This window comes from Anopheles funestus, chromosome 3RL (assembly GCF_943734845.2).
Source record: "Anopheles funestus chromosome 3RL, idAnoFuneDA-416_04, whole genome shotgun sequence".
NCBI classification, from domain to species: Eukaryota; Metazoa; Arthropoda; class Insecta; order Diptera; family Culicidae; genus Anopheles; species Anopheles funestus.
Window position 1 is genome coordinate 26470683 of NC_064599.1, and position 27678 is coordinate 26498360.

General features: G+C 44.3%; 1 protein-coding gene across 1 annotated transcript; it reads left to right on the top strand.

Moving 5' to 3' along the window:
- LOC125770539 (uncharacterized) lies at window positions 1-26655 on the top strand. The gene is made up of 6 exons (XM_049440251.1): window positions 1-408; window positions 619-750; window positions 23324-24598; window positions 24842-25032; window positions 25097-25640; window positions 26330-26655. The coding sequence occupies exons 1-6, from the start codon at window positions 243-245 to the stop codon at window positions 26440-26442; spliced, it is 2421 nt and encodes an 806-aa protein (XP_049296208.1). The 5' UTR covers window positions 1-242; the 3' UTR covers window positions 26443-26655.
- The last annotated feature ends 1023 nt before the right edge of the window (window positions 26656-27678 follow it).

The window sequence follows — 27678 nt, forward strand, 5'->3', positions numbered from 1 at the left end:
AGTTTTATAGAGTAGATTCTTCGGAATATCTACAATAATTAGTATTTTGTTATTCGCCAAAGAATAGCATTTAGGGTATTAAGATCTTTAGAGATTCCAGCAATAAAACCATGTTACAAACCACAATTGAAAAGAACATCATGAATATCTTCTTCAAACATATTTCAAAGCAAATCTTCCCATGGTATTATAAACTCTCTAACGATACACTTTCGTTCTATGTTTCTCCCTTTTCGCAGTTAATGATAGGCACGACCGCTACGTTTGTGAACGGTCTGCTGCTGGGAGACACCTGCCAGCACGACATGGACTGTTCCGACAGCGTCAAGGGCAGCTACTGCACGCTGGAGGGCATCTGCGAGTGCAGTCCATTCTACGTGCGACTGAACGAGTCTTCCTGTCTGCCGTGTAAGTATCGTGCGCTCCCGAGATCTCATGATCTTTTCAGCGTTTCCCCCTACCAGGCGGGAAACGTTAAGTAGATCCTGGGAAATGTTGTTTTGTGACCGATACCGAACCACAGGAAAAATCCCAAAAATAGACATACCTACAACTTGGCGGTCACTCTTTTTTTCCCCTTTACATCTAATTAATCTTTCTCCGTCTTCTCTTGCTTAGCTCAACTGCTCGAGAGTGAGTGTAGCCTGTCGGAGCAGTGTTCGATGCGTGTGGCTAACAGTAGCTGTATCGGTGGACGCTGCCAGTGCGATGGTGGTTTCCTACAATTCCGCAAACATACCTGTCTCTCGCGTAAGTATATCCACCAAATTAGGCAAAGTGTTGGAGGGGTTCACTTTTTTCCCCTACCGTTTTGTACCGGCTATTTCGCTAGATATTAAGCACCTCGTTCAGCACGCTCGTTATGCCAATCGTGTATCGTGTGTATCAATTTCTTCGTATATATGGTCATCATTTTTCAATCCCTGCATGCCTCCACGAGCCCAACCAGCTGCAAATGCTACTTGTTTTCGCTAACTTGACCTCGTTATCGGCTTGCTCCAGGGTATGACCCTCACGACGGAGGGTGTATTGGCATTCAGGGTGACCAACTTTATGAATTTCTCTACAAAGCGCATTCAGACACACAGACCAGCTGTTTAGGAAATATGCATTTCAATGCATCGCTAGAAATGCATATATCACGAAACGATGCAACAGAAATCAGGCTAATGCAAATTTGTTACTTCTCCAGCAGAAACTTCACAACCACAAATGAGTCACTTTTTAGCTTTCATTTTCCGTTTAAATCTTTTGTATGAACGTATGATCCAATCGAAAATAGGAAGCGTGACACGCTCAATCAATTATTCAAACGTTTAGCCCACCACGTGCAGAAACCTTAAAGGATCATCGATAAGCCAACGGAATGGGAATCCGTCGCAATGGATTGATTGACGTCTTGTGTGCCCTGTAAGGAAAGAACCCCTTTCAGCTTTTGACCGTTTGACTGATTGTGCACCTTGACTGGGGATCAATGGCTACCACCACCCGCGGGATAAAACACTACCGGGCTCGACCGGTAGGAAGAAGCTTTGCAATGTTTGAAGAATGCTGGACCGCACAAGAAACATGACAGGACAATCGTTATTTATGGCCAGTTTAGATGTGGGAAAAGTGCATCGGCAAGAATGTCCGACATGTTGGAATAGACAAGTCTATTGAATGTCATTAAAGTTCATCGATGTACAGTTAATGTTTTTGCATGTTCTAGCTGCTCCACAGGGGGAACATAAAAATGCAAACGAGATGTGAATAAACATTTAGTCATTTTTAAAGCATGTCTCTTGTTTAACATGTACAGAGATGCGAAGAATTCATTCCAGCGTGGCAATTAGTTTCCAATATTCAATAAACAAAATGCTGCTAAAACATTTATTACGCCGTACTAGGCATCATAAAACCAACGATTCTAACCTCATGTCACTGTAGTCAGTAAAATAGTTTATTGCTTAACAAGCTTCCTGCTCGGTTCATCCCGTTTCTTCTTTGTTCGACCCAGCTGGGATCAGCTTTTGCGTCTTTAGCAATTCGACTCGCTGGCTCATTAATTGCTGGTCAGTTCACCAAAAAGCAACCGATTTGCTAGTGACCCATACAGACAGACACACACAGCTGCACAACTATTTATCCCTTCGGAGATAATGAGCGTTTGGCAGAACAATGGCAGTTATCCGTAAAGATATCGAGCAATTCCGCATCGCACGCGTTCAACCGTAATCGATGAACATCTTCGAGTAGCGTGGACGTATACATGCGGGAGTGAAAAACTTATTTTCCCCCCATTCCCACTCCACTAAACTACTAACATTAAGATCAAGAGCCTTTTCTTCCCGACATTCGTTTTTTTTGGGGTGGAAAGGGGAGGAGGTTTTAAGGAAAATTGCCTCAAATCATGGTCATTGACTATTCGAATGCGGGACTAATAAGCAATGGATGTGTGATTAAGCCTTATCTGGACGATGAAGCTACGTTTGTTTTGTGTTGTGCTTCCTGCTGTTGCAAAGTTCTTCCCCATTTGTTGTGTCTCCTTCATGTTTTGGTCCAAAAGACTTCATCACGAGCGACGAACGACCGCATGGTATGGCACGCATAAATGTTTCGGGTTCGGGTTCTATTTCCGTCAATAGAAAAGCTGCTAATCGTGCTGCCCGGTGCAACCATTCATTCGCAGTGATGTGTGTTCCGGTTTTTTCCCCTGTCTCTCTTTCTCTCTCTCGAAACAAGCTGAAGAAGAGTATTTAAGCAGAGCAGAGCAAGGAAAAGCGTACGAATGTTACGCGTAATTTAACTCACCACCGCTTATGTTCTATGTCAACCTGACCTGGTCCGTCAACCGACCTAATGAGCGACAGATGTTGTTCCTGTTTTCGTGACGTTTGGTCGCCCGGTATTGGTGCACGTTGACAGGTTGTGTAGCAGCTACCTGGCATGAAACCTGGCGGGAACAATGGTATTGCACCATCATCAACCATCGCCAGCAGTAGGCCACATCCAGAGGGCAGCAGGAGGGCTTTCCAACTCCACTTACTCTGAATGGATTTTTATATCTCCACCGGCATAAGTGGGCAAACAGATTGGTCCAATTTCGGTTTGAAAGGGGGAAGGTTCATGTGAGGAACCTACCACACCCTGCACCGGGTTAGTGCGGGCAATGGTGGAGAAAACTCACCCGACAGCGACAGTAATGGGTGGACGATTAGTGCTGTTTTACCGAAATAATGAACATCACACAGGTGGGCAGAAATGGGAGCATTTGGTTGGTGTGTTAGGTGATGCAGCAGATGACCGATCCGAAGGGTGCAGTGCAACCCTCGTTTAACCCCCTTATTTCGCCTGTCCATTATCGATTGGAGCGGCTCATCTGTGCCATTAGGTATGTGGAGCAAATCGGACACCACACAACTCGGGGGTGCTCTAGTGCAAAAAAAAAGTTTATTGCGTGCTGGAGATGATTTTAGCTTGACATTCTAGAAGAAAAAAGAAATATTTTTCTCTGATGTGGATTATAAGCCCATAACGCAAGAAATTAACGGAGGTTAACCATCCAGTTCGTTATGTCGATTGATGTTGATTTCGTTTAAATACTAATCTTCAACAAATTTATGCTACCGATCGCAATCATTCATCAATCTGAAGAGCCATACATCAACCCCCGGGGACGGGACGGTTTTAATGTGCACTTTACCGGTTTGTTTTAATACTACAGGAAGCCACAACAGAGGCACCAATAATTATACCGCAAAACACTCATGGCACAGAAAACAATCCGGTAACACACACACACGAAAACAAATAAAAAAAGGCCCAAGAGCAATTTTCAACCTTTTTTTTTGCCATCGGGAATCGCTTTCACGCAGGAAATGAAACGACGGAATCAAACCAAAAACCCCCAACAGAACAATACCCGATCACGATCCGAAAATCCTCCAGCCAGTGAAAGTGATTTTCCATTTAAACGTATCTACTTCTTTTCCGTCCAAATAAACAGGATACGCTTTGACTAACCTTTTGCACTTAAGTAGCAGCTTCTAAGAAGCGGGAAGCTGGAAAGCAACATCCTCATGTTTGAGGTCTTACAATGAGGATGGTATTAATCAACACTCTCGCACACCGTATTCAAACTACAGAAAGCCCACTTGTTGCTGTTGACCAGCTGCACCAGTCGTTCCAGTAGTGAAACTGTTCCAATCAAACTACTTTCTCCCTTTTGTCGCACACTCACCCGCGAACCCGATATACCCTTGCCATAAAGAAAATTCGCATGCAAAGAAAATGCACAACAACAGCGGAGCAAACTGTTTTGTGCAAAAAAATGGGTTCTCGTAACCCCAAAAAAACACCAACCAAAAATGGCCGTGTCGTGACCCCGAAAATCCGCTATCAAACGCAACGATGTTCATGAAAAAAAAAACCATTCATTTTCCCACGCGTTCCATCGTAATGGGTTGCACAAATTATGCTATGCACCAGATTGAGGGTGGTAATGTACTCGTTTTTTTTTTGGTTTGGTTTTTCGCATAGTCATGATTAACAAGACACCGGAAAAGGAAGAAATTTGTTTGCCTGTTGTTTTGGTTTTAAATGAGACTGATCACTGCGGAAGATATTTTTACAACTGAAAATTCCTTTTTTTTTAATGTGCTTTTAATGTACTACCGTAATATTTTATTATTATTTATATGAAAGTAATATTTCTACAAGATTTCAAACATTGTTGACGGCAAGCAATATGCAATACGCATGGCAACGAATTATAGTATATAGGAATTTATAACATACGGATAGGATAGGAACTACTATAAAATAATGAATTAAATGTAATGAAATAATGAATTTAGTTGTAACGAAATAATGACGAAGGAATAAACAGTCGAACTTGTAACCCCGGCGAGAGCACACAGTATTTTTAGCTTGAGAAGCGAGAACATAAATTGGTCCTTCGAACCGGATTTTCACGAAAGGTGTTTGAAGTAACATCAAGGCGTGTCATCACGATATCGTGAGAAAGAAACAGTGGGATTCGCAACTCAAGCTATTTAGGCTCGCCGTGGATTAAGTTGGGCCAAGCGGTGCGATTAAGAGTTAGTGCCAAAGCGTCAGAACATCGCCATTGCAAGGGTGAATAACCGAAAGGGACGCTACAACGAGAACGTGCACCGTCATTGTCATATCGTGTAAAGTGTTTGAGTGTGTCGTCATTATGGCCAATGATAAGCAGATCAAACAAGCCAAGAAAAAGCTGCGTGACTTAATGGACCACATGAAGGATTTGCTGGATTTTGTGACCAACTTCGATGCTACTAAGCATGCGGTACAGATCGCCAGCCGACTGGAGGATTTAGAAGAAACGAAGATGGCGTTTCGATCGTCGCGAGATACGTTGCTGCAGAACAGTGAAGAGAGTGAAATGATCGAATCGCTGTCCCAAGATCGCCGCGAGTTTGATACAATGTACCATACAGTAAAGGGATTTCTCTTTGCAAACCGTTCAGAAGAAGTGCATCGACGTGAGCCGCAAGCCAACAGTACATTTGCTTCATCATTTAATTCCTCGCAGTCAAAGTTGCGCTTACCGAAAATAGAGCTGCCTACTTTCGACGGTAACACAACAAATTGGCTGACTTTTAAGGACCGGTTTGAATCATTGGTGCATAATGTGGTTGATGTGCCGGACGTGCTAAAGCTGCAATACTTGTTATCGGCACTTAAAGGAGATTGGGCTAAGCAATACGATCACACACAATTAACAGCAGATAATTACGAGCCTACGTGGGATTCTCTCTTAAAACGGTTTGATCAAGAGAAAAGGATCAAGAGAGAATATTTCAAGGCGTTCGCTGCGTTGGATGCAATGAAGGACAACTCGGCTGATGAGTTGCAACGCGTGGTGAACGAGAGCAAACGATTAGTGAAAGGAATGGAGAGATTAGGAGAGCCGACTACATTATGGAATACGCCGTTAACCAGCTTGCTGTACTACAAATTGGACGGAGATACACTCATGGCTTGGGAGGAATATTCTGCCGACGATAAGGCCGATATATACACTGCATTAATGGAGTTTTTGGAGAAAAGAATAAGAATCTTAAATTCTTCAAAGCTGTGTGATGACGGTTCGCATGGAAGAAAAGCTCCAATGCCAACTAATGCCAACAAGGTGAATAAGACCAATGCAAGGGGTGTGTCTATGGTGGCCGGCCTTCCTTTGAGAAACAGACAAAATAACGGTGACGTCGCGTCTAGTTCACCTCCTACAACTAGTACGCGACCATGTGAGGTATGTACAGAAAACCATAGACTGTGGCAATGTGGAAAATTTGTAAATATGCCATTAGCGGACCGAAAACGGGTAGTAAAAGAGAAGGGCTTGTGCTTTAATTGCCTAAATAAAAATCACATGCTAATTAATTGTAGATCCCCGATAAGATGCCAACGATGTAGGAAAAGACATCACACAAAGCTATGTGATATGGAAGCCAGAGTAAACACCGAAGCAACAACAATATCAGCCGTCACTAAAACAGAAACAACAATGAAGGCATCACTACTGGCTACGGCGCAGATTTGGGTAATGAACTCGAACGGTGAGTCAATTTTAGCCAGGGCAATACTGGACCCGGGATCACAATTGAACATTATATCGGAACGTGTAACACAGCTGCTAAAACTAACGAAAAGAAGATGCAACACTTCATTATCAGGCATAGGTCAAACTCCAGTGGCATCTAAGGGCGTAATAACTTGCACGATTCGTTCAAGAGTATCAGAGTATGAAAGTACAGCTGATTTTTTGGTCATCCCAAAAATAACGATAAACATTCCTACCCGAAATCTCTCCACCGACAATTGGAAGATTCCTGCGGAATTACAACTGGCAGATCCCGAATTTCATGAGGCCAAGGGAATCGATGTATTGTTGGGGTCAGAACTATTCGTGGAGGTGTTGCAAGATGGTCGTGTAGATTTAGCTCCAGAGCTCCCCACAATGCTTAACACAAAGATTGGTTGGGTTTGGATGGGAAAGTGCCCACAAAACAATACAACTGTTACTTGCTACAGTATAGTAGAATCAACAATGGACGAATTATTCGAACGATTCGTATCTTTAGAGGAGATTCCTGAGGAAACGTTGCAAAAGGATGAGCTTGAGTGCAATAGATTGTATAACGAAACCACAAGATATTTGGAAGCTGAACGGAGATATGTCGTTAAACTACCAAAGGTTTCAAACATGGATCGGCAGCTTGGACAATCTAAGGCGATAGCTTTGAGGCGCTTTCTTAGCATTGAACGAAAAATGCAGGGCGATAACAATCTGGCTCAGGAATATAAAAGATTTATGTACGAATACGAGCATCTAGGGCATATGACACGTGTATGTACATATGACCAACTTGAGCAGAGTTCGCAACATCTGACATATTACTTGCCTCATCACGTGGTTTGGAAATCAGACAGCACCACTACCAAGTGTAGAGTCGTCTTCGACGCGTCTTGTAAGACCGACTCTGGGAAGTCACTAAATGATCTGCTGCTTGTTGGACCTGTATTACAAGAGGATATCGTTTCGATATTCATACGGTTTCGGTTACAGCCAGTTGTATTGGTCGCGGATGTAGAAAAGATGTATAGGCAGGTTTGGGTAGATGAAGGCGATCGATCACTACAGCGTATACTATGGAGAGCTGATCCTGGAGTACCAGTAGAAGTCTTTCAGCTAAACACAATTACCTATGGGACCGCTTCAGCCCCGTACCTGGCTGTTAGAACTCTGCAACGTATCTTTGAAGATCATGGAAATCTATTTCCAAGGGCATGTGTCTGCAGGACAGATTTCTACGTGGACGATTTACTGACGGGGGGAAGCAACGAGCAAGAAGCGCGAGAAATGAGAGTTCAATTAGAAGCGTTATTAGCGATGGGCGGATTTAAACTGCGAAAGTGGGCTTCAAATCGACCAACAGTACTACAAGGCGTGGCGAAAGAAGATTTGGCGTTGTCAGAAGAGCATTTATTTGACAACGAATCAAACACCATTGGCACACTAGGCATGAGCTGGATTCCTGATACTGATAGAATCTCTATTCGAATAAGAGCACCAGACAATTCCGAATCGCTAACGAAACGGAATGTGTGTCGTAACATAGCAAGGATTTACGATCCATTAGGGCTCCTAGACCCGGTAAAAATGATAGCCAAGATCTTTCTACAAAGGCTGTGGATGTGGAGGAAGGAGGATCAATCATCATTAGGCTGGGATGAAGAGCTGCCTCAACATTTTCAACGAGATTGGAACAACTATGTGGAACAGCTTAGTAAATTAGCAGATATTTCTGTTCCGCGATTTGTGTCATCAGCGTCCTATGTGGAGTTGCAGCTTCACATATTCTGTGATGCTTCAGAGAGAGGCTACGGAGCATGCTCATACATCCGTGTGGAAACTGGAGATGGTGAAGTATCTGCAATGTTGCTGATATCTAAATCAAAGGTAGCACCAATAGCGAAGAGACAAACCTTAGCTCGTCTGGAGTTATGTGCAGCAGTGTTAGGCAGCCGTTTGTATGGATTCATAAAGGATGCAATAAGAGTAAACCTTCGCTGTTTTTTGTGGACAGACTCAATGACGGTGCGGCATTGGATTAACGCGTCACCGAACAGATGGAAAACCTTTGTAGCCAACCGTGTGGCAAAGATACAAAGACACACAAGGGAGTGTTCGTGGAGGCATGTTCCGGGCAACCAAAATCCAGCGGATGCAGTCTCACGTGGATGTTTACCACAGGAGCTGACCAATACTTGGTGGAATGGTCCATCATGGTTGGAAAACAAGGAAGATTTCTGGCCATCACAAGCAGAATTAAGGAACGACACTTTAATAGAAGACGAAAAACGTGTCGTACTCATCACCAAGCGAGAAGAAGAATCCTTCAGCGAGCAACTATTTTCGAGATATTCTTCTTACTCGAAATTGCGGAGAGTCGTGAGCTACTGCATTCGATTCATCAATCGATGTGTGGGTAGACAAAGGAGCACGGATCGAGAGATCGTCGAGGAGTCTAAATGGCTAACAACATCGGAGTTAGAAGCAGCGGAACGGGCTATTTGCAGAATGGCTCAGCGAGATGCGTTCACAGAGGAGTTCAACACACTAGCAAAGAACAATCGAGTACAACAATCATCATCATTGAAATACTTGCATCCGTTCATCGGAACTGATGCTCTCATCCGAGTAGGCGGTCGATTGGGCAACGCAGATGTATCCAGGTCCGAACAATTTCCGATAGTTGTGCCGAGAAACCATGCTCTCGCAGAGTTGCTAGCCAATTACTATCATCTTCGTTTGCTACATGCGGGACCACAGCTAATGTTATGTGAAATACGTCAACGATTTTGGATCCTCGGTGCTAGAGCATTAATTCGGCGAACATATCATCAGTGCATCCGATGCTTCAGATGCAATCCGAAACCAGTATCACAACCAGTGGCCCCGCTTCCAGTCGCTCGGGTTTCTCCATCAAAGCCATTCTCCGTCACTGGTGTAGACTATTGTGGACCAATCTACACAAGGCTCAATCGTAGAGCAGTTGCACGCAAGGCTTATATCGCTATTTTTGTTTGTTTTAGCACCCGAGCCCTTCACATCGAGCTAGTGTCGGATCTAACAACAGAAGCCTTTATTGCAGCTCTACGCAGATTCATCGCAAGACGAGGAGAAGTCACGGAAATCCACTCTGATAACGGGACGAATTTCAAGGGAGCGGCAAATCAGTTGCATGAGGTCCACAAGTTGCTGAAATCGGAAGAGCATAAGAGTCGTGTACACCATTGGTGTCTAAACCATGCGATTAGATGGAGGTTTATTCCACCACGTGCTCCAAACTTTGGTGGACTTTGGGAGGCGGCCGTAAAATCTACAAAATATCATTTTGTCAGGGTAGTAGGAGAAACTAAGTTAACGTTTGAAGAAGCAAGCACGCTGTTAGCAGAAATCGAATGTATACTTAATAGCAGGCCGATTACCGCATTATCCAACGATCCTGAAGGGTTTGAGGCATTAACGCCTGGTCATTTTTTAATGGGAAACCAACCCAGAGTACTAGAAGAAGTGGATAGAACAGAAGTATCTACAAATCGCTTAAGTCGCTGGCAGTTAGTTAGCAAATTAAGCCAACAGTTCTGGAAGAGATGGCATAGGGAATATTTGCAAACTCTATTACCAAAAGGTGGAAAACAGAATAAGCACACCATCCTTCAGAAGGATATGTTAGTTCTCATCGCCGAAGAAAACTGTTCTCCAACACGGTGGCCATTAGCTAGGATAGTAGAATTACATAAAGGTACAGATGATATCGTACGAGTTATTACGGTTAAAACACAAAGGGGCTTGTTTAAACGTCCAGTATCAAGAATTTGCATCCTTCCTGAACAGAACTCATTATAAGGAAAGGGAAATAGAAAAACCATTCATGGGTTTTTGGTGGCCGGCATGTTGACGGCAAGCAATATGCAATACGCATGGCAACGAATTATAGTATATAGGAATTTATAACATACGGATAGGATAGGAACTACTATAAAATAATGAATTAAATGTAATGAAATAATGAATTTAGTTGTAACGAAATAATGACGAAGGAATAAACAGTCGAACTTGTAACCCCGGCGAGAGCACACAGTATTTTTAGCTTGAGAAGCGAGAACATAAATTGATGGTCCTTCGAACCGGATTGATTCGAAATGATGGATACATAAATATGCTCAAAAGCTCCGAAAAAAAAGGTCACTTTTGTGATTTTTAAATGGAAAATTAATTCCATTGATTGATTGCGTTTATAACAGTAAATTTACATTATCAAAAGTAAGTAAAAATAAAAAATCAGATAAGTTCACACATTTTTCCAGGTCTTTTTTCGGAAAGTTGTCTAAAAAATCAAATTTCATTAGAAATGATTATTCATTCATTAGAAAATGACTAAAATTTCATAAAAAAAAATTGGAAATATTTTCGAGATTCCAGAAGCTCTTATTCAAAGAGACAATAATCATTAAAACAAATGCTTTGAAAAGAAATCCATCTTATTTCACGCTACCTAAAACAATCCAAAAGTGAGATCTATACTTTACACGCACTAAACGACCATTTTAAGCAAATTACTGTTGCTTTGTTTAATGTAAATAATTATATCTCATTTACTATAAAAAAAAACTAATAACACCTTACTTCGATACAGTTGTTAGAAAAAAAAACTGCAATAAATATAGCAGTACATCAATGGTTTCGATACTGAGCCTGGAACATAAATTACATGCCGACTTGCCGCATTCGGCACACACGTCTAATAACAGACGTGAAACGAGTTAATTCTATTAAGAAGAAAAAAATCAATTGCAAACCAGACACGTTCTTCGTTCTGCATTTTGTGTTGAAGAGAATTCGAAATGAAACCCCCGTAACTATGGCTGCGATGGCTGCCGCTAGGCTAAATCGATCCGCCAATCTGTATGCTAATGTACGGCTACGGCTTATCCCGAGGGGTCGAGATTCTATCCTGGGCAAAAGAAGCAACAAACAAAAAACAACCTAGCCTTGGTGCACCGGCGTGCCGGTCGTGAACTTGAACTTTCTGCACCGGATGAGCTTTCCACTTATACCATATTTCCTGCAGTTCCTAGTGCGCTATCGTATGCGGTGTGCAAGCAGAAGCAAAAGCAGAAGGGAACAGTTCCCCACCATTTAGGGCGTTTCATCCCGAAACCCACCTGGCCAATACGGCGGCGGAAAGAAAGGAGAACCACCAAAATGGGGAGGGAAAAATTATAATCAAAAACACTCCATCAGATCAACCTGTAGCTTCCAATCAACAGCGGCGCGGTTGCATTCCGGTTCCGTCCGTCCATGTTTCATCTCCTTACAGAAGCCCGTCCATCGAGCACGATCCGAAGCCCACCGGATCGCACACGGTACCAAGTGCACGGGCCGCATTATAAGGCGGTAATGATCACGAAAATTACATAATTCAACAAACGCCCATCACCAAATGCCGCCGTCCTCCGCCTTACCTTCGGGGGTGCGATTTGTAGCATTTTCCCTCCAAGTTTGTGTGTGTGTGTGTTTTTCTTTTTCTTTTCCATACCATAAGAATTGTTTTTGTTTCGATTTGAACAAAACGGAGCGGATATTCGATTACCCCAAAGCCTTTGGAGTGTTGATCTTTCAAGCTTCAATTATGCTACTCCATCCTGTACTGGTTTTTGTGATGGGATAAATAAAAAAACGAAACAAAAGGCCACATATTTTGTGAGATTTTTTTTTACAACGAGCTTGATAAAGTTAACGGGACAGTAGGGATTTAGTTAAACTCTTAGCACCCTTTATCTGGCCTGTTACTGCGCCGCGAAAGGAAGTAGCTCAATCGGTTCTTCAACATTTAGGGCGCATCCGCGAACGTCTGTTTTTGGGGAAGTTTAGGAAAAATCACCCTTCAAAACAATAGCAAAATTTGACGAAATTCCGATCCCAATTAGCTCACAATCCGGGAAGTTGGGATCCCGTTTGCTGCTGGTTCATTCGTACCATTCACTAGAGGAGCACACGAATTATAGAGCAACGAAAACGAGAGCCGAATTAACACCATTTGTTGGTTCTGCTTTTGATTGAACTAACTATCGGGTGAAACACTATTTACCTTGGTTAGTGTATTACTAGTTGATCCAACCAAGATGTCAAACACTATTACTATACCATTAGCGTTATCTTTGTTTTGCTTCATCGCACAAAACTGGAGTTCCTTCCTAATGAGCGTCACGAGAATAATGTCAACAGCAAAGAATGGGTAAATTATTTCCCAAAACAGCCCCTATCTTTCTGCATCGGAATTTCTTTAATCCACATTCGCCACATTTTCTACCGGGCTTGATGCTCCGGTAGAGAGGAAAATTCTTTTCCTCCCGTTTACAGCCACAAACGATCAAAACATTCCAACAACGCCACTGATTGGGATAAGAATGGTGAGGCGTGGATTAGCCGCACGATATGCTGGAAGGCTAAATTGCATAACTTTGCCCGTTTCAAGGGATATATCCCGGAATAATGAACCTTGCCTGTGATGAAACGGGGAAAAACAAGGGACATTATTTACGTTTTGTTTGGGAGGAAAAAAAAATATTGGAAATTTTTGCAAACATGTTTCAAACTTCCAAAGAATGTTCCTTACTGAGACACAAACTCCTGTAACGAAGTTGAAGTTAATGAGGTTGCTTTTATTGTGGTGTTCTAATTATCTCTTCATTCTTTCAATCGAATTGAATTATCTAATAACTACTGTCCCTTGGAGGGCCTTTTTCCATAATGAACCTCACCTAATGAAAAGGACATTAAAAGACATTAGCAGCGCAAGTAAACGAATGCTTCGAAAGAAACCACACGTGACGGAATCGAAAAGGACAGCTTACTTTCTTTCCAACTCACTGTCAAATCACACTAGCAAAACGGTCGAAAAGTATGTCAGTAGTGTTTTTAGCATAATATTGCAACCTCCTTTGACTAGCTGGCCCGAGTCGGCGAAAACTACATGCTCATGCTTCGATAGCGGTGCACAAGTACGGCGGTGTCTACCACCGAACAAAAACACCATCAGTGTGCGCTCATTATCCGAACGATTTGCAATGGATTACACTCACAACAAAAAAACACGGCGAATATGATGGAGGGAATAGATTTGTTCAACCTGATGGTAGTGGAACGATGATTCTTCGCACCTTGCACTGCGCTTTGACGTGCTATCCGGGCAGGTCTCTTACCCAAAAAGGGAGAAAGGTCGCGGTTTCAAATGAAAGCAAGTAAGAAAAGTGAAACGTGCACCCCATTCCGAACAATGACGGGTGGACAAATGTTTTAATAACGGTTCGCCTAATAGAGTCTTCAAATTAGTTTGGCTCTTGTGTGGCACGGGTCGAGTGCTTACTTTACACACGGCCGTATAATGGGCAGCAGGTGCCAGTGGTGTTAGTCTCCTCCGTACTGGTGGTTTAATGCTTTGTGTAGTGCTTTTTGTTGTCAGTTTTGTATGTACCTTGGGCATGCTAATAATTCCTTTATAGAAATGAAAAAAAAAATGCCGTAGAAAATTTACCGAATGCATTGAGAATTGAGCCTTTTTAAAGTAATTTAAATTTTTTTTTAATTTTCAGTTTGTCTTTTACATTTCATTTAAGTCTTTTGTAAAAAGAAATCTTTTCTTCATAAACACATTTTTTAAGCTGTTGCGTGCTTTAATTGCTCACCTTAAAAAAGGTTTTTACAAAGTTTAAATTAATTTTAATGTTTGTTGTTTGTTTACTCTTCCAAATTTTATATTCCCAATTGTTTCTTTCATTTCATCTATTGGATGCCTGCATTATCATAGTGCAAATGTATTCATTTCTGCTTTATACGCCTGATAATAATTTACCTCACTTTAAAAACAATCTTAACTAAGCTCAAAACGTCAAAAGATTGAAATAAATTCCAATGTGCGAATGTAAAGAAAGTGCTTGAACAGCTTCGCGAAATTTCGGATCGATTTTTTGTTGCGATATTTACCAAACAGGTTGTAGTTTTTCGAGGTTCCAAAATGTAAGAGGATTTATTCCATTTTTCTAGCCCTATTTATAAGTTTTTTCATGAGTGTTCCTATCGTGAGAGACCATCTCACTACTCACTATTTTCTCACTACTCACTTGACGAAACTAGCTTTCGTCAAATGGCCCTCTTGACGTCTACGCGTCAACATACTCCCCCCCATGACAGAACGTCATAAAGAAAACAAAACAAGTTACACGTGCTACTAAGCAGACGGCTTCGCAACAGGTAACAGACAAATTTTAGTTACTGGACGCGTAATTATACCTTTCGCCGTTTTCAGCTTCACTACACGCGTAAGCTGATCCTCTCCGGGATGTATTTCGACAATGCGTGCGAGGGGCCATCGGGTGATGGGAAGCGAATCGTCCACTAGGATGACCAGTCTGCCAGGTACTATCTCACTACGATTCACCACCTTGTTATCCTTCTGCATCTCCTGCAGATATTCTGTTGCCCAATGCTTCCAGAAGCGTTGAACAAGCAATTGCCAGCTCTGCAATTCGTCTAACGTGTAGGCCTTCAAGCGGGTGTAGTCGGGAACAGGCACCGCATGCATCGACGTGCCAATAAGGAAGTGCGCAGGAGTAAGCGCCGCCAGATCATTCGGGTCATCCGTCAGCGGCAACAAAGGACGCGAGTTCATTGCCGCTTCTATCTGCTGCAGAATGGTGCAGTACCCTTCATACGACAGCCTCGAACTGCCTAGGTGCCGATAGAGATGTCGTTTGGCCGTCTTTACCGCGGCTTCCCACAATCCACCGAAATGTGGGGCCTTAGGTGGGGTAAAGTGCCAAGTGATACCCAAGTCGGAACATTTGGATGCGATGACGTTTTGTAGCTGTTCGTTCTGAAACAATTCAAACAGTTCATTAAGTTCGTGTGCTGCACCCTCAAAGTTTTTCCCATTATCCGAGTGTATATCAGATGGTAATCCGCGCCGGGATGTAAACCGATGCAAAGCGGCCAAGAATCCTGCAGTGGTGAGATCGCCAACCAGCTCCAGGTGAACCGCCTTGGTTGAAAAGCACACGAACACACACAAGTAACATTTAGTGGCAGCAGCTCTCTTGTGTGTTGGTTTGAGGTAAAACGGCCCGGCGTAGTCCACTCCGGTTACGGAGAACGGCCGGCTTGGGGTGATGCGTTGGTACGGGAGTTGTCCCGTTTGTTGTTGCGTAAGCGACGGATCTTGTCGTATGCAACGAAAACAATTCCTTACTATTCCTTTCACTAGACGTCGTCCGTCGAGTGGCCAATACTCCTCTCGTATCTGGGAAAGCAATAGTCTTCCCCCGCCATGCATAAGCTTTTCGTGGTAGTGGACTGCGATGAGATGAGCTAGCTTATGGTTCTTGGGGAGCACGATGGGATGCTTAGACTGGTAAGGAAGCTGTGCAAGCTTCAAACGCCCTCCCACTCGTACTATTCCTTCTTCGTCGAGAAATGGATTCAACCGTCTTAGAGGTGAGTGTTTTCCCACGGTTTCTCCTATTTTCAGTAGTCGGATTTCCGATGAAAACTCGTCTTGCTGCGCCAGTTTGCATAGTACGATTTTCGCTGCTTCGATGAACTTGGGTGTAATCGACAATGCAGCGGAGGTAAACGGTGCTGACGGTTGCGTACGTATCTTGTGTTTTGTGTTGTGTATAAAACGTGTGCAGTATGCGATTATGCGTAACAATTTGGTATATGACGACGACAAATTGAACCAAGGGTGAATGGTATGTATATTGGCGACTGCAGCACTCACCTGACGAGTTTCCATATCCGTTTCAGTAGCCAGTGATGGATTCGAAATAGGCCAGTTAGAGGCAGGTAAAGCCAACCAATCGGGACCACAACGCCACATCGAACTTTTCAGCATCTCAGCTGCGGACATCCCTCGGGACACCAGGTCTGCAGGATTCGATGTACCGGGAATGTGCTTCCATTGTCGGGGATGCGAATAATTCTGGATCTCAGCAACACGATTCGCCACGAATGTTTTCCAGGTGTTGGTTGGAGACGCAATCCAGTTTAGCGTCACAGTTGAATCCGACCAGAAAACCGATTCGGTCGCATCGATTTTCATCGCCCGTCGAACACGATGATGCAGATGTACTGCTAGCACGGCTGCGCAAAGCTCCAATCTCGGTAACGTAACACGTTTCAGTGGAGCCACCCGAGATTTCGACGCGAGCAGAGTCACTCGTACCTGTGCCTGCTGGTCCTCACAACGAGCGTAAATACAGGCACCATATGCAACCTCTGACGCGTCTGCAAATATATGGAACTGTATTTCAGAGTTAGGTAAAAGCACATAACGTTCACTTTTGAAGTCAGCCAAATCCTTCCAGTCGTCAGTAACCGATTTCCATTTGTTGCAGATATGTGCAGGAACCGGATCATCCCACCCGATTTTCTGCAGCCACAACTCCTGCATCAGCAGTTTCGCGCGTATGATGACTGGAGCGATCAACCCAAGAGGATCAAACATTCGAGCAATGTTTGACAATATGGACCGCATGGTGATGCTGGTGGTTTCCATTGTTACCGTCGACTCGAAACACAAAACGTCGAGTTCGGGCTTCCAAGCGATGCCAAGTGCCTTTACCGTCTCGTTCGGCGCAAACTGCAGCGATGACTGTGTGCCGATGTGTTCCACTGGTAAACCGGTAAGCACGTCCAAACAGTTGGATGTCCACTTTCTGAGCTCAAACCCTCCCTTGGATAGCAACTCAGATAGCTGCTGACGAAGCTTGCGAGCTTCATCCACGCTGTTGGCTCCACCAATGAAGTCGTCAACGTAGAAATTGTGTTTCAGCGCAGGTGTAGCAAGTGGATAATCAGCACCTTCATCTTCCGCCAGCTGCAACAATGTACGAGTGGCCAAGAACGATGATGGAGACAAACCATATGTCACAGTATTCAACTCGTACAATTCAATCGGCGAATGCGGTGAGAAGCGGAAGAAGAGGCGAACCAATTTTCGATCATCGGGATGCAAAATGACTTGCCGATACATTTTTGCAATATCAGCTACAACAGCGATCTTGTAGGTACGAAAACGAAGAATGATGTCGATGAGTTCATCCTGAATTATGGGTCCAACCCGTAAAGCTTCATTCAGTGAATGTCCAGTCGACGTTTTAGCTGAGCCATCAAACACAACTCTAACCTTTGTAGTGGTACTTGATGCATTAAAAACTGGATGGTGTGGTAAATAATAAGCAGCTGTATCGTCACATTCAGTGCTTATACGAGACATGTGCCCCAGTTCCAAATACTCCTTCATGAACGTTTGATATGATTCTCGAAGTGCAGGATCGCGTTCCAATCTCCGCTCAAGAAGCTCGAAACGACGGATGGCCTGTAATCTAGAAAGGCCGAGCTTTTGATCGAAGTCAGGCTGCTTTGGTAGGCGTACAATATATCTGCCGGTGTCGTCACGTTTGGTAGTGGTCTTGTAAAGGGTTTCACAATACCGTTCATCCGGTGAGTATGCGTCATTCACCGTTAAATCTTCTAATTGCCAAAATCGTTGTAGCGACTCCTCCAAAGATGCCATACAGACGACCCTATACGAAGCGTTGGAAACGGTTTTAGGTGCAGAACTTCCAACGGACGTTGCGCCGCTCACTACCCAACCAAAGACACTATTTATCATGACGGGTAGATGAGGTGCTGGATGGAACTGAGATGCATTCTCGAAAACTGTATGGTAATGACGAGCGCCAAGAATGATGTCAACGGGGGCAGCTTTATCGAACAACGGATCTGCTAAAGCGAAACCAGGTGGTATGGTCCAATCGTTGCGGTCAATATCGCGCGTCGGAATATTCGCAATCAAATTGTCTACGATCAACAACTCGGTGTTCACCGTAAACGAACTGGATCTAGAGACAATCTGGGCGTGTACGGATTCACGTACTGTTTTTGTAGATTGCCCAGCTCCAACAATAGTAATGTTCACATTACTTTTCTTTAAACGTAGCCGATGAGCGAGTCGATCGCTTATTAGATTCGGCTGCGATGCGCTGTCCAACAGCGCTCGCGCAGGATGAGCTATTCCGAAATCATCAATAATGTTGATCAACGCAGTTTGGAGTAAGACCTGCTCGGGTGCTTGCTGCAAAGCTGCTGCAAAAGTGCGTTGTGCGTTGTTGGTGGCTGTGTGATCTCTAGTGGTGTCGGGTGTGTGGTGCGGAAGTGCAGTAGTACTAGTGGTGTTGTGTACGTAGTGCAATTTCGTGTGGTGTGCCGCATTACAGTAACGGCATTTGTGCGGCGATGGGCAATCACGAGCCCTGTGATTCTCTCGCAGACAATTCAAACATAAACGCGCGGACATGGTAAAACGGTGACGCTCCTTCGGGTCCATCCCTTCGAATTGCGGGCATTTAAAAAGATAGTGCGCGGATTTGCATAACGTACAATTTGGCGTTTCATTTGATGTCGAAGCAAAACTGGCTTGGCGTGAAAAGGACATTCTCGGTGAGTGACTCAGGTCATGAACCTGTGACGTATGACGGTTGTTTACTAACAACGTCTCCAATACACGCATACGACGGTGAAGGAACGAAATTAAACTATCGTAACTCGGATCGGCGTTATTTGATGCGTGCTCTTCCCAATCGCGTAAGGTGATTATTGGGAGTTTAGTGCATAACAGATGCTCAAGAATGCTACCCCAAGTGTCCGTGTCTTCTCCCAAGTGCTGTAGAATCTTTTTATGCCGCTCAAATTCATCCACAAGATGGTGCAGTGTTGAAACGCTTTCCTTCTGGGCAGCAGGAATGGCAAACATTGCTTGCAAATGGCGTTTTCGCAGCAAATACTCGTTTGAGTATCGCTCGGTTAGCGTGTTCCATGCTAACTCATAATTAGCTGCACTTATGGTGATAGATTCTATCACTTGAGCCGCTTCACCTTTAACCGCGGCGCGCAAATAATGGAACTTTTGTATTGCCGGCAAATCTATGTTTGCGTGTATCAGGCACTCAAAGGTATCGCGGAATGTCAACCATTGCATATAATCTCCCGTGAATTCGGGCAGTGCAATAGTGGGTAGTTTGATGCCCTTTAACGGATTCAATCCGGTGCTCGTTTGTGGGATCGGAACTTGTTCTGATGGTAACTTAATCTGTAACTGCGATTGTACGTAGATCAGCCTATTCTCGAAATTCTCCCTTAGAGCAGCATTTTGCGCTATTTCTTCTGCAGTGGCAGCAGAATCTTCCAAACCTTGCTGAACACTTTCTAGATCAAGGCATAGCTTCTCGAACCTTTTTACACGTATTTCCACCTCTGCTTGGTCCCGTTCAGGAACGAAATCCTCCAAAAACTTCTCGTACCGCGAAAGAGACACCAACAAAATTGTCCGTCGGGACGCCAAGACAACGGGTTGCACGGGCATTGCGTAAGTGACTATGAGTGCGTGGGATTGACAGTGTTTTGCGTGCGGCGGCAAAATCAGCTGTGCGTTTCACAAAATCACGACGAATGTGATACGAAAGCAGGAAACGATGTTACGGTAACGGTGTGATGATCGAAATTCGCGATTAAAAACCAGGAGCAAGTACCATCCTGGTCACGGCACCATGAACAGCTTCGCGAAATTTCGGATCGATTTTTTGTTGCGATATTTACCAAACAGGTTGTAGTTTTTCGAGGTTCCAAAATGTAAGAGGATTTATTCCATTTTTCTAGCCCTATTTATAAGTTTTTTCATGAGTGTTCCTATCGTGAGAGACCATCTCACTACTCACTATTTTCTCACTACTCACTTGACGAAACTAGCTTTCGTCAAATGGCCCTCTTGACGTCTACGCGTCAACAGTGCTTGATACCTCCCTCGAAACAAAAGCTCCCATTTGCTGATCATACGCTTCACGATCGTTCTCATACTTATCTTTTTTTTTCCTCCTACTCCGTTTGGTAACTACAAAGCATGCATGAATAAAAGCACGAGTTACCATCCAACAAAAGTGGGTTAATTTTTATCTCTCCCAAAGCCACTACACTCTCGTTCACCTCAATCGCCGTGGCTGCTTCTGGGCAGCTTGTTGCATCTCCTCGGGATTCCTGGACTGGATGTTCATTATGCTGACAAGTGGTTCAGAAATTCAAACGAGTGCGATCTTCTTTCACAGTGAACCACCTACCCACCCCCTTCGGGTGAACAAAAGACACGCACACCAATTGCACTAACTTCCATTTGCATAACAAACTCAAATTATGCTCCATGTTTGGGAGAATGGAACAATTTCGCCGTCATTAATCAGCAGTGTAGCTTCAGCGAGTGAAACCTTTTTGTTGTTATATCTGTCGTAGGTAAAGCAGTGCACAAAGCGTGTCGTTTTTGATTCCCGCTGGTTGCACAAAATCGTGTCACAAATCAAGGTCAGGTGTGAATCGTGAATGCCCTCCCATCCCCAACCATCGTATCAAGTTTCCTTGGACGCGATGTGCGACAACACACGTTTTGCGGGTAACTGTATCCACGATACGGATGCCATCTCGCTGCTTACGGACCATTTGTTTTAATGATTATCCTGCCTGGGTCCGTGCTCGTTATGGGTTGACAGAGTGTAATTGTTGTGATGCGTTATCGCGCAATTGGATCCGCTAGTCGTGTCAAGCGACCATTTACCAGTGTGGGGTTTGGTCAGTTGCAGGGAATAATTGAATCGCTCCTCGCGGACGATTGTTACGAAAAGGGATTTTCCCATTTGGTCGATATGGTAATTATATGAATGGATGAGTTTCCCATCCTAAGGCTAGTGGTTCGTTAGTGAACGGTAAGGGATGATGGCAGCAGCATGCCCATCGTTGCGTGTCGCAAGCTATTAATCGATGCTTTGAAAGTGGTTTTCGTTAGCGACATATCAATCTCCAAGCTGGGGGCAATTGCTTATGATAGATCATCATATGCTCCTTAAATTAAACAATTTTCTGTAGTTTATCTTAAATAGATAAACGAGGTTTAAACGCTTCATTTGAGTGGTGCCTATAATGATGAAGAGAAAGTTACATTTTACACTATAAAAATAATTAGTTTCAAATCAAGTTTCTTCAAACTCAAGCAGCCATTTAAACATGAGTGTTTTCCAACTACTCACAAGGAAAATTTGTTTATTTTATAAAGCACATTTTCCCCCCATTTAAATTAACTGAAAATACATTGTTCTCACTCGCTCACCTAAAATGTCCTAAATAAACAACCCTGAAAGCAGATCTCCCAGCCTGAGTTATTACCACCGATAATCACACCGTATCCAGTTGCGAAACACTTCACCACTCGCTAATAAAGTGTCTGCTAATTTATGACATACTGTCATGCTGCATATTTCCCATTAGCGGATCACAACACCGTTTCACCTTCTTCTCCTTCGGGGAAGATCATCCACATCTCCACCCCCCGCGGTGTGTGATACGGATGTGAATTGTGGTTAGAGGAAAACTTATCCACCTAACTCGCTCGAAGATGATCGCGTGCTCCAGCCCAACTGACGAGGGTTTGCACGGCAAGGCAAGGGAATGAAGATGAGAACCAGATTCCAGCTCGAGCTGTTAGCAGTGTGCAATTTCTCAATAGCTGATGCATTACATGCATCCAGTCCGTCTGGGCATTTGATGTTGCACACCGCAAGTAAATACTGGAGTAAGTGTGGTCGGGTTCTATGGTCCGGAATGTGTACGTAAATCGCTTCCGGTACGGAGCATCTCTTCGCACGATTTATGTCAGTGGAATAGACACTCGAGTGGTTGGTGACATAATTTCACTTCCAGATTGCGTACGACTTCTTGCGTTCCCGGCCCCCTCCCGGGTAATGCGTTATGCGATGTATGTTTATGTGTCTTTCTTTCACCTGGGAATGGTTTCAATGATGTAGGTCAACAGGCAAGGTTAGCTATCAACTTGGTAGAACCATCACGCCGGTATGATGTCACCTTCCGTAATGGTTTACTGGAAATATGACACGCACAAGTACTGGCGATCCGGTACCGGTCTTTTGTTATACGCTGTGCTATGAATGGGAATGTACCGATGAAGGAAAAGGGTCTTCAGATAAGTGTTGGAAGAATGGTAGATTATCTTGCAAAATTAATTCTACGCAATACGACACGAAAAATATTGTGCCGAATCGCCTTTTGTCCAAAAGCTGTTTGTATTGTAAGAATCCTCCATCACGAAGCACCATCATGCCATCGTTTTGACTTATTGTGTGCATTTTAAAGCATTGAATTGGTTTATTGGTTCGGTTCACTGCATCGAAGCAGAATTCTCAATCGATGGAATTAGCTTCCGTTTTCAATTTCCGTACGCCAGACAGTTCCATCGGCTTATAACCGTCCGTTAACATTCATGCCATTCTTCCTCTGAGCTCTGATCCTAGCTTCGAGTCGGTTTAAAAATGCATTCATTTATTAGCTCGATAACCAGTGACCGTGTATGATTCTAATAATTTAATCGAAAACACTTGTATATTTGCTCACTTTTTTCGACCGGAACCTTTTACCCGCCTAAGCTTCTGTCTGAATGCGTTTGGCCGGAAATCGAAAATCAGCATCGATATGTCGGGAAACGCATTTTGCCATAAATTAAATCCACATCCACGAACCACACGGTATCCACACACTTCGCAGGAAAAAGGTCGGTTTTTAATGTAGTTGTGCAAATTGCTAATCGTTATGCATTTATCGCGCTTCTCTTTTTAGCCGCCCAGCCGGGTACGGTTTGCTACAGTCACGCACATTGCCGCATGTGGGACACGGAAAGTCACTGTGACTTCCTAATCCCGAACCTGTTCGGTCGCTGTCAGTGCACATCGCCCGCACGCCAAAATGGGCCGACCTGTGTAACCGAACCCGTGACGATGGCTGTCCCGGAGGAGGAACTGCCCGCTTTCACCAAGCCACAACAACAAAGTCCCGCCGAAGGCAGTGAAAAGGAAGAGAACCAGCTAGGTTCGATCGATCGGATGTCTACCACGACGGAGGATGATGTGATCGTGGTGGATAACATTGTGCAGCGTGATGATGCTCAGGATGAACAGATGGCTTCGGCTGAGGAGCATATTACCACCGAGTATCAGTCTCCGGTTTCGGAAGAGGATGGTATCAGTACGACGGATTTCATCGAGATTACGAGCAGTAGCTATCCGGAAGGGAACCGTGTAACGACCACTAGTGGTATGGAGCAGTACGAAAACACGGACGAGTACTCGAACCTTGAGAAGGAAATTGAGGAACAGTTCAAACAGCAAGAACTTGCCGATGCCCTATCGACGACGACGGCTGGTGCATGGGCTACGGAAATTGCGGAAGCCATCACCACACAGGAACGGGAGCAGGATCCGTTGGAGAAGAGTGACTCGTCGACCCAGATGACAATCGAAATACTGTCACCCGCAACTGGTGCTGCAACGACCGATCGTAGTGAGACGACAACGGTCAACAACAATTATGAACCAACAACAACCGAACTTGAGTTCGACACCGAACCAAGTGACGTGGAAAACGAGGTAGAGATTGTGGCATATGATCGTACGATGACACCCGAAGCTGACAATACACAGCAAGCGGCATCATTAATGCAGCAGGAAACCACCATCACTGCGGCAGGCACCGAACGCACCGAAGAAACAACGTTACCATCTGCCACCGAACACTCCACCGAACACACGGAACCGAACGATGCTAAGGAGATGACAACGACAGAGTTTATTGAGCAGTACCATGATGTGCAGGTGCGCCGCCAAGACTCCAAACTGTTCGACGAAGATGAGGTGGACGAGCTGGTTGAGAAGAGCTCCAGCAAGGATCGATTCGAAGCGCGCGAAACGACAAGACATTCCCAGCGTGATAACGAAATCATTGACACACAATCGCTGGACACGACGACGGAAACGCTCGTACGATTGGCTAGCCGCACGACAGCAATGGAACCGGAAGCACCACTCTCTACTACAACCGTTGCTACATCGACTGCAAGTGAGTATCTGTTTCCGTTGAAGAACACGTGCGAGATTTGAATTCAGTGCAGCGCCACCTGGGTGTGAGATGAGCGTACTAAGAAGCTATAATTCAAATAGCGCGCTGTAGATGGCGGTTTATAGCTTTATAGCATAATGATTTTTCCGTTACAAATTCAAATCACGTGTGCAATAGAAACGAAATTTGAACATCCTCTTGCGGTTAGGATTTTATTTATGAGACATTTTTTCGCATTCACAGGAATACGCACCCGAGTTGATCTGGGAGATGGTCCAGTCTCGTTGGGATTAACCTGTGCCAACAGTGAACAGTGCCAACTAGCCGATCCCTACAGCTACTGTAACGATGAGGGACGTTGCGATTGTTCCTACCGTACGCCGGATGATTCTTGCCGGGCTACCAACACCGGTTGCTCCCGAGGAACGTTCCAGGTATGTGTTTCGCTAGCTATTCTACCCCCCGCAGAATGTATCTCATATCGTCATTTCCTTTTAGTGCCGCTCGAGTGGAATCTGTATCAGCTGGTTCTTTGTCTGTGATGGACGTCCGGATTGCAGTGATGCTTCGGATGAAGAGTGTAACTTTTCGCCAAAATCAAACACCACAATGCAACGCTCCAACAACTGTCCCGAGCTATCGTTCCGGTGTGAGAAAAGTGGTCGCTGTATATCGCGGGCCGGTATCTGCGACGGAAAGGCACAGTGTCCGCACGGCGAGGATGAGGTCGGTTGTGATTTCCGCAAGTCGCGCAAATGTCCGGAACACACGTTCATGTGCCGCAGCGGTGAATGTTTGCCGGAGTACGAGTACTGTAATGCGATCGTTTCCTGTCGGGATGGAAGCGATGAACCACCGCATCTGTGCGGTTCGCGGGCAGTGCCGAATTTCTTCGTCAAGCTGCTGAGTGGTCCAACGGCGCGGGGTCGTAACTATTGTCCGATGCGTTGCGGTAACGGACGTTGCCGATCGACGGCCATCGTATGCTCGGGACGTGATGGATGCGGTGATGGCAGCGATGAGGATCGGTGTTCCGTCTGTCGTAAGTATTCATTTATTTCTTTACATCTTTGAAATGATTACCTTCTCGTGTAACTCATCACAAATATGGGGCTAAATCTTCAAAAATATACCCCTTGTTGAGCAACCTTCAACACGACATAATAGCAGAGCTAATTCAGAAAATAGTTGCTGCCACTAAGGAATCGATTTTATTTCCACTCACCGATAGTACCTTTAAAAACTCGCACCTCCTTTTCGGAATACATTTGGGACAATGACATGCAGTTTAAAAATAATACACAAAGAGCAATTCACCCCTAAACAACCCATCGCCGCAAGGACGCGCCTAAAGGTGTGATGTTTATTAGCTGGAATTTAATAATTTAACAAACGCGAAACAGTGCCAGAAGGGCGTGTAATCTGCAAAAAAAAGAAGAGAAAAACAAACACCCCCATCGTCCCGCCCCCCATTTGATTGTGTCCGTGGTATTCATAAGTTTGATTTTTAAATGCCACTCCACATGGTTATTTATTTAACGTTCAACAGCCGGGAAATGAGTAGCCGGCTACGCAAAACGGAAATATGTTTCCATTTCAAAGCGCTGACGACTGTTATGTTGTGCTGCTTTTGTTTCCGTTTCTCTCTCTCTTTCTCTCTCTCTCTTTCTTTCTTTTTTTTCTTTCCCATTTGCTTATCCTTTCTCTTTTCTCGATTTTCTTCTCCCACAGGATGCCCTGCACCTGCCTACAATAACGTTTTGGCACCGATCGTACCGGCCGTCATGTCGAAGCCAAGGAGTAGAACGAGCCGCATTACTGGTGGACACTGGTCACGAACTTAAGTGCGGGGCTAGACACCGTCCGGGTGGGCCAACCGGAAGTGGGTACCATTAAAGGAACTGTGTAGGCTCGCTCGCGCCATAAGGTTCGCGTTGTTTTCTTTCTCTCTCCCTCTCTCTCTAAGTTCCACATTTCTTACTTTTAAATGTCGCCCAGGGTTTGTTTCATGTACTACACACGTCGTCCCGTGGGTTGTACTGGCGTGCGTGGTTATATATGGTCAGCACCGGGGACACTCGTGCCGATTGTACCGTGCTGTGCTAGTTTTGTAAATAAAAGTCCCGTAAACCGTACCCGGTAGCTAGTGTAGGCAGTGTTGCGTACTAGGACGAGAGAACCCTCAGACGTCAGACGTTAGGCGAGTCGCCGGGCGCGTTTTAATGAACCGGCTTTTTTATACTACAATTTCATGTTGAAACGAGCGAAAGCTACTTTTGCAAACAGAACAAAAAACGATACTAGCAATTAAGTCGATAGCAACTCACAGCCAAACCGTGCTAACGAATGGTAACCCGTGAGGTGGTGTGTTTGTGTGTGTGTGTACTAGAACACTAGCAGCATAATTACATCATCCCAGAACCTTCTTTATCTATTTATCGTCACATTAGTAAGACTAGCACGGTTAGTATACGGTTATTGTAGGCAGTGCGATAAATTAATATACATTTTAGGGAAGAAAAATCGTAGCAAAAACGACTGTCAAAAAAGGCACGTCAACTTCTGGACGGGAAGTTCAACTGAAGTGCGTCGTGCTTTTTTTGTTTTGGAAGGAAAGTTTTCCGGCTTCCGGTAGAGAGGATGAGAATAGGAAACACTCGTAGGAACTCCTTGATAGAAAACACGAAAGCCCTAATGGATTTGCTCCAGATTCGATATTCCACTAGAGCACGCTTTCGATAAGCTGATAGGATGGTTTATTTATTGTATTGTGGTTGCTTTCGATCATCCCAAAACAGAACAAAAAAACATGGAAGTGGAAATTTATTTATTTCAAATGATAAACTATCAAAGGCATCACTCACATGAGCTAGGATTATTGATAGATAATGGCAACGGTGAGATACAGTGGGAAACATTGAAGCCTAGATTAAAGAAGGAAATCTTTTTTTTTTTTGTTGTTGTTGAAGAACTCGCTTTAGCTACTATTGGAAGCCTGGTTCATCGACGGGGTTTTGATGACGGGGGAAAAAAAGATGCAATCGCTTTTGAGAAGAAACTCAACTCACCCAAACCCCGAT

Excerpts from the sequence above, each read along its gene's own strand:
- LOC125770539 (XM_049440251.1), top strand. The coding sequence starts at position 243 with ATGATAGGCACGACCGCTACGTTTGTGAACGGTCTGCTGCTGGGAGAC. Across the intron at positions 751-23,323 it reads CAAACATACCTGTCTCTCGC|CCGCCCAGCCGGGTACGGTT; the intron begins GTAAGTATATCC and ends TTCTCTTTTTAG. Across the intron at positions 25,033-25,096 it reads GCTCCCGAGGAACGTTCCAG|TGCCGCTCGAGTGGAATCTG; the intron begins GTATGTGTTTCG and ends ATTTCCTTTTAG.